This window comes from Lolium rigidum, chromosome 6 (genome assembly GCF_022539505.1).
Source record: "Lolium rigidum isolate FL_2022 chromosome 6, APGP_CSIRO_Lrig_0.1, whole genome shotgun sequence".
Classification (NCBI taxonomy): Eukaryota; Viridiplantae; Streptophyta; class Magnoliopsida; order Poales; family Poaceae; genus Lolium; species Lolium rigidum.
The window spans coordinates 148,011,303-148,018,406 of NC_061513.1; the positions used below are offsets into that span (position 1 = coordinate 148,011,303).

Here is a 7,104-nt window from a genome sequence, read left to right on the forward strand (position 1 = left end):
CGACGACGGTGTTTGAGCACTGTTTCCTTCTTGGAGGCGTCGTTTTTTGAAGAGTCTGTAATTCAGGTGTTGTCATGGCGGTGGATGTAGTGCTGTTGTTAGGCCCGAGATACTGTAGCGGGACTTTTGTTTCTTAGTTTTCTTTTCCTTTTTTTGGCTGTGTGCATCCGTGGTGCCATTAGGGTGGTGCGTTGTTGCAGAGGCTGGGTGTAATTGGTATCTCTTGATATTAATATATTCCCTTTATCGAAAAAGCCAGGGGGGCGCTTAGCCTTAATCAGTTTTCGTCATCTTTATTTTAATTCCCCTAAGTGTCTCTGTAAGAGGCTAGCATTGTACATGCCCTTGGGAAACATAAATGATAGTTCAGGAAACATGTGAGCAGTTTCCTCTCTTTTTTGGGCACATATGACAAAACCCAAGCCAAAGTTTGCAAGATTGATATTTCTTGGTGAAGTTTTGCTATTTAATTTGAACTATGTACAAAACTTCATCACGGAATACTCTTCAAAACAAGCTGTAAAGGTGAAGAGATTTAAGGTTCCAGATGCGGAAAGTGTCTTTGACACATAGACTCCAGTGCTCTCCTCACTTTTAAATTTTTGAAAATTTTAAAATCTCACGTTTCTAAGTCTCAAAAAATTATGACGTTAAATATATAGATAGATATATGCGGGTGGGGTCTATGCAAAAAAAGTCCCGTTAAAAATACTTTGCATTTTGAACAGTATAAAAAAGACAAATTTCTAACAGTTAATGGTAGTAAAATAGTATTACAATAGTGTATCTTTTTGTTAGAAATTTGTTTTTTTTGTATTCCCAAAATTTAAAGTATTTTTTACTGAGACTTTTTTACATACACTTCTAATGAACATATCTATCTACATATTTAACGCCATAATTTTTAAAACATAAAAGTTTGAGATTTTAAAATTTTCAAAAAACTGAAAGTGGAGGGACCACTGGCACCCATGTACACCAAATCCCTGTCCTTCCAGATGGTGCTACAATGTATTGTGCCTGTTTATAAATCCATCTTTCATACTGCAGCCTACGCACCAACCTGATCTGCGTATTGAACATACATATTCACATGGACAATTTCACCACATACAGGAACTTTTTGGCATCCAATCGCCCCCCGAAAATGCATTTTAATCCCTCATATGCCTTCATAACAGTGTTATTACATAATCTTAGGTCCTCAAGTTGCTATTATCCATGCTAAAAATGACCAGCTTCTATAATTAGTACATTCACCAGTGCTCAAAGAGCCTGTCTCGAGTACTGTTGCAACACAACCAGGAACACAATTGGCAAAGAATAATAGTGGCACAAGTGACAAGCCACAAAGAAAGAAAAATCAAGTATGCCAATGCCCAACATACATCTAGACCATAATATTTACATCAGCTAATGCATATCATCAGGCTCTAAGAGACTGAGCTGAAGACACGATGAGCAGAGATGATGGAGCTGAGACCAAGAGCAATAAAAGCCAGGAACGCCATTGAGGCTGAGGAGTTGATAAGTTTGGCGAACTGATCCACGCCAAATCTAGACACCCAAACATCACTGCGGGAAAGCGCCGCTGAAGAGGCTGACAGAAGCAGGTAAGCCAATATCTGCATTAGGACAAGTCATCAACCACATTATCTCATTTGACTGCAGTTGTTTGTTGATTAATCTGACACTACAACTTTAAATTTGTACACGTAAGTCGTAACCGAATGTTAGAGCCATGACTATAAGCAGGAATCAAAGAACAACCGCGACAAGTTTATACAGATAATGGCAACAGAGTAAGAACTGAAGAATATAAAGTGTACAAACTAATCTAGTGCATAGGGGTGAATCTTTTTCACTTCACAAATGACATCAGTAATAACTTGATTAGCCCCTTTTTTTGTCAGCGCGGGTGTCTGGTAGATGCAGAGGCATTGACGTGTCATACATTTTTCAGAAGGTTCTCCTAAGATGACAATTTACAGCTCACTGAAACTGGAGGATCTCTTATCATGAACAGAGCAATAAAACTTAGCTATGAACACATACATCGTAGATAAATGAATGGTTACCACTACTATGCAGCTTGTTTTACTTCCCAAAGGTTTAATACTGTTTTGCCAAAATCAACCTCTGAACTGTTACAAACTCGCGACATAATGCTACGGGTTCGTTATGCTCTGTACACTAAACAAACAACCAAATAGACCTAATAAATACCATGAAATTCAGTACTACAACACATTCAGAAGTGGAGTTTGCTCATTCTTGCCTGATCCATTGCAAGATTGAAGTAGTTGCCCCAGGGGCCTCCAATTATGCGTCTTCCCGTGACAAGGTAGTGCACTTCTGCAACTAATTGGAACCCCGAGTATGTAAAAGCCATCACGCTCGCAGCAAGCGTGTACCTGCACTTTGCACAGACACATCAATCTACGCGACCTGCATCAAGCGCAATAGATGCGGTAGCTAGAACGGGGAAATTTTGAGCCTGTGCATCAGAGTTCAGAGCGCAACCTGTACTCGTTGTAGCGGCGGAAGGAATCGCCAGCCCAGCCCGGAGTAGTACCAGCAGACATGACGGAGAGCGAGACCAGGCAGAAGACGGCTGCTGAAACCCTAAACCCTAGCTCAGCCTTCTGCAGCTCCGTGCGCCGCCCTTTCCCTGAGACCCCGCGCAGGAGCCATCTCTTGGAACCCACTCCGCCTCCGCCTCCAACGACGCCGCCCCCGCCGCCGCCGGCGACTGGCTCGGTGACCACAGCAGGCGCTACCTTGTCTGTCGCCGTCTTCGCCTCCTTCGCTGCGGGGTCCTCGGCCGAGAGGAGCTTCGCGATGGTCAGGGCTGATTCCTTCTGCGGCGATCCGGCCGGGGATTCAGCCGCGGCCGCGGCCGCCGCCTTCTGCGGCACCACTTCTTCGGCCTGGGTTAGCGCAAGGGCTAGCGTCGTGTTCTCCGATTCGCCGGCCGATTCATCTGCCTCCTGGTCCGATTTGGCTTTCGGGGACGCCGGCGCTGGTGGAGGAGGTGGTGGTGGTGGTCGGGCCGGAGGAGGAGGAGGGGGCCTCAGCGGCGGTGCTGGTGCTTGGTTCCCAGTAGGGAGGGGAGGAGAAAGATCGGTGGTGGGAAGTGGTGGCGGCGGTGCTGGTGCTTTGTTCCCAGTAGGGAGGGGAGGAGAAAGATCGGTGGTGGGAAGTGGCGGCGGCGGTGCTGGTGCTTGGTTCCCAGTAGGGAGGGGAGGAGAAAGATCGGTGGTGGGAAGTGGTGGCGGCGGTGCTGGTGCTTGGTTCCCAGTAGGGAGGGGAGGGGAAAGATCGGTGGTGGGAAGTGGTGGCGGCGGTGCTGGTGCTTGGTTCCCAGTAGGGAGGGGAGGGGAAAGATCGGTGGTGGGAAGTGGTGGCGGCGGTGCTGGTGCTTGGTTCCCAGTAGGGAGGGGAGGAGAAAGATCGGTGGTGGGAAGTGGTGGCGGCGGTGCTGGTGCTTGGTTCCCAGTAGGGAGGGGAGGGGAAAGATCGGTGGTGGGAAGTGGTGGCGGCGGTGCTGGTGCTTGGTTCCCAGTAGGGAGGGGAGGGGAAAGATCGGTGGTGGGAAGTGGTGGCAGCGTTGGGGTCTGTGGAGGCGAGGGAGACGACGCCGGAGAGGAATCGCCGGCGCCATCCGGCGGCGGAGCAGTAATTGCAGGTGCAGCAGGAAGGGGAGGAGCTGGGGTTGGGTTATCCGGGGAAAGGCGAGAGGGATCGAAATCCGGAAGCTGCGCTGGGGGAGGGGGAGACGGAGTAGGTGCCTGTGCTTCGGGCGCCGGCTCCGGTGGCGGTGAGGGAGTTGGGGAGGCTAGAGCGGAGCTGCCCGTTTGGTCCATGGCTGCGGGAGCTGCTGGCTGTGGAACGCGTGCCAGTGTGGGCTCTTGTGCTCTAGTGGGAGTGTGGCGACTGGAGAGCAAGGCAACAGCAGGTTGAAGGGGTGAGTCCACTACAACGGAATCGATTTTGAGTCCATTCTTTTTTTCAAAACACAATACGGACACAACACGCTCACATATACATACATATACATATACTCATCCCTATAAACGTACGCATGCACACTCTACCCATACGAGCATTTTCGAGTGACTAAGTCCAAAAAACTAATCTGGTTGATGAAGTTGCCACGAGCGTCTCGCTATCGACGGAAATGTCCCCTTCCATTGAAGAATATTCTGCCTTTTAATCTGAGATTTAAACTATGGTATGCTGAGGTGCCCCTCCTAACCATACAACTATTGGGTTGGTTCTTTTTTTTTTATGCCACTGACCTCCTAACCGTCAATTTTGAGTCCACTTAGAAAGCTAAAAGATAATAATTTATGCTATACACAAAATTGTTCATATAATACAAATCATAAAGATGACATCACTTGAATGAGAATTTCCCGCAAAAAAAGAATGAGAATTAAGGTTATTATTTAGATATATGACTGAGAATTAGCCAAACCAATCTGTCCATTGTCCATTGCAAACAACGGAAACCATATTGTTCGACTTAGAGCATGCACAATGCAAAGTGCTTACGGATATTTTTTGTAAAAGAGAACTGAGGCACTAGTGCCTACTTAAAAATAAAAAAATGGCAACAATAGTCCCTCCAATTTTGTTTTCCAAATAACAGCTATTTGGATTCACTATATATACGAAGTACAATGATAGAAAACGCCTGATTTGCCGGTTGTCAGATGTGCTGCAAACAACATATTCTCAGCTATACAGTTCAGTGAGCTATACAAGGTCATGGGAATATTCTGATATGAAACATGTGGTAGCAGAAAGTGAACTATTTACAACTTGGTGGATTTGTGCACTTAAAAACACTAGAGGGTGGTTGCTTGTATTCAGGTATACTGGCCGGATCAACAGGTCGGACCTCACCAGGCTGAAAGAACAGGCTGCTATGCCTGCATAAGTGGCATCAACAGTCCATAAGTCAGCATATGTTTCCCTTCAATCAGCAACAACATATGGAGGGTATGTTTATGTGGGCTGCAAACAAAACTCAAATAATCTGAAGTAGAAACTCAATTCGGCACATGGGAGCATATGCTCCTGCCACCGGAAAAACATTTTGAAATGTCAAGAAAATTCGAACAAAAATGTCCGCGCGTATCGACAGTATCACCTGATCTGAAGCAAGTACGGTGCCTACAAGAAATCTTTCGGATAATAGCTTGCAAAATGAAGCCTTAGTATTTACCTCCTAAGGTCAAGCCCAATCAACCCAGCTTGAAGAATTGACAAGTTGTCTGAATCTGGCGAAACAATGACGACAGTATCCCCTGAGTACTGAGTCTCTAGTATTGACATCAGCTGTGTTACCCGAACAAATACGTCCGCCACACTCTCGTTGGGTGTGCCATCACTTGTAGGAGGTGGTTTGATGTCTGGCGAAATATTATCAGATGCATACACCTAAATCAATGATAAGAAACGAGAACTCGATCAGTACAGGAACAAAAATTATCCAGCAGAAGATGAGCCACTAGTGCACATCTACTTACAAAAGTACCACTAATTTCACTGGCTCCAGCAACCTCAAATAGACATGGAAACTTGCCTAGTGATTAAAACGATAGAATGAGTATGTCAGGACATTCTGTTTCTCCAAATCAAACTCACATACTCCCTCTAGCCCAAATTAATTGGCACACCCATATACTATGTCCAGTGCAAGTGCACTCCAGGGCTGCGTCAATTAAATTTGGGGTTCTACTTTTAGTCCATGCTTCTAAATATTTATATTTCCAAATGCATCTTCATTAGGCAGATACTAGAACCAATGTCCTGCCTTATTGGGTAGTAGCCTCAAAGAGCCTTTGTGGCAAAGAGTATTTCACCAATATTCCTTTATATATTACAGTTTATGCAATGTACATCTGCAAGGTCAGTGCACTCCAATTTATGAAGTTTCTTTGTTGCAAGAAAAGAAGTATCTCCGGAAACTAAGGTATCAGCATCTACAATTCACAATGTTGCATCTCTGTGATCGCTCAAGTCAGTTGTTCTTCTAATACTCCAAGTATGGTTTGTCATATAGCTGAATCGATCGGATGAACAATACCTCAGGCAATGCTTCTAACCTCTTCCCCTCGTACGCACCCAATCCCCGCGCGTCCAAGAAGCTATACTCCGGCACGATTTTACTTCACATAAAGTAGCCAACAATTTCAGTACAGGTGATCAGTGGACACATGTATCATCAGGAAACATAGCCTGCGAGGTGTACAGACAGTGAGAGAGACAGGTACCTGCGGTTGATGCTGTTGGCGGCAGCGATGATCTCGGCGGCCTGGTAGGCGCGCTGCGTGATGGAGGGCCATATCCAGCAGTCGTCCTCGCACGCGCCGAGGCGGCGGAGCTCGAGCGCGGCGCGCGCGGCCTGGCGGAGGCCGGCGGGGGAGAGGCCGTTGTCGACGGAGGTCTTGGCGACGGGGTTGGTGCGGAGGAGCCCCTGCCCCTCGTACACCGACTCGCCCGCGCGCACCAGGAAGTAGCGGTTGGCCAGCCCCGGCGGCGGCATGCGGAACAGCCCGCGCGCCGGGGCGGACGCTGGGCAGAGCGCGAGGGGAAGTGGCGACGCTGAGAGCAGGAGGAGGTCTCGCCGGCGAAGGGACGGGAAGGAGAGGAGCGGGGACGGTGGCGCGGAGGGGAGCCGAGAGGACGGAGCGGAGGAGACGGAGGTGGTTCGCATTTCCAAATGCCCGGAGGAGCGAGTACTTGCCGCCGGACTTGTGACTTGGGACAGTGCCGGTTGAGACGAGTGGAGTGAAATATCCAGCCTTTTCTCGCTCAACTCTCGCCAGTGGACGGACAGAAGGCAACGACTCGTAGGCACTCGCTTGTTTGGATGAAATCGGTCGCCTCAAAGTTCCCAAAGGCACGAAAAAATTCAAAATCTAACACTTTTTTTTGCGACAGGAGGAGATTACGTCAGATCGACGAACATACAGAAAGATCCACAAACAAAGCAAAAATACAACGAAGACCACTGGATCCCAGCGTCGAGATCGAAGGCGAAGCTGCCGTTGACGCGCTGCTGCCCAAGCTCACCAAACTCTGGATCGGAGC

At 47.8% G+C, this 7,104-nt stretch overlaps 2 protein-coding genes across 2 annotated transcripts; both read right to left on the reverse strand.

Annotated features, from left to right (window-relative positions):
• Window positions 1-1,111: 1,111 nt before the first annotated feature.
• Window positions 1,112-3,927, reverse strand: LOC124661811 (vegetative cell wall protein gp1-like). Its single transcript, XM_047199696.1, has 3 exons — window positions 2,524-3,927; window positions 2,279-2,414; window positions 1,112-1,625 (listed from the first exon to the last, which is right to left on the reverse strand). The coding sequence occupies exons 1-3, from the start codon at window positions 3,864-3,866 to the stop codon at window positions 1,434-1,436; spliced, it is 1,671 nt and encodes a 556-aa protein (XP_047055652.1). The 5' UTR covers window positions 3,867-3,927; the 3' UTR covers window positions 1,112-1,433.
• Window positions 3,928-4,686: 759 nt separating this feature from the next.
• LOC124661186 lies at window positions 4,687-6,764 on the reverse strand. Its single transcript, XM_047199044.1, has 4 exons — window positions 6,285-6,764; window positions 6,098-6,179; window positions 5,234-5,448; window positions 4,687-4,937 (listed from the first exon to the last, which is right to left on the reverse strand). Exons 1-4 carry the CDS (start codon window positions 6,725-6,727, stop codon window positions 4,817-4,819), a joined length of 861 nt encoding a protein of 286 aa, XP_047055000.1. The 5' UTR covers window positions 6,728-6,764; the 3' UTR covers window positions 4,687-4,816.
• Between the last annotated feature and the right edge of the window lie 340 nt (window positions 6,765-7,104).

What these genes read in the sequence shown, in the direction of transcription:
- LOC124661186 (XM_047199044.1), bottom strand. Translation starts at nt 6,727, where the DNA reads ATGCGAACCACCTCCGTCTCCTCCGCTCCGTCCTCTCGGCTCCCCTCC. An exon ending in GCCAACAGCATCAACCGCAG is followed by an intron (nt 6,180 to 6,284) that starts GTACCTGTCTCT and finishes CTTTATGTGAAG; the next exon opens with TAAAATCGTGCCGGAGTATA. An exon ending in ATTGGGCTTGACCTTAGGAG is followed by an intron (nt 4,938 to 5,233) that starts GTAAATACTAAG and finishes CCACTTATGCAG; the next exon opens with GCATAGCAGCCTGTTCTTTC.
- LOC124661811 (XM_047199696.1), bottom strand. Translation starts at nt 3,866, where the DNA reads ATGGACCAAACGGGCAGCTCCGCTCTAGCCTCCCCAACTCCCTCACCG. An exon ending in CGCCGCTACAACGAGTACAG is followed by an intron (nt 2,415 to 2,523) that starts GTTGCGCTCTGA and finishes TGCAAAGTGCAG; the next exon opens with GTACACGCTTGCTGCGAGCG. An exon ending in TCAATCTTGCAATGGATCAG is followed by an intron (nt 1,626 to 2,278) that starts GCAAGAATGAGC and finishes GTCCTAATGCAG; the next exon opens with ATATTGGCTTACCTGCTTCT.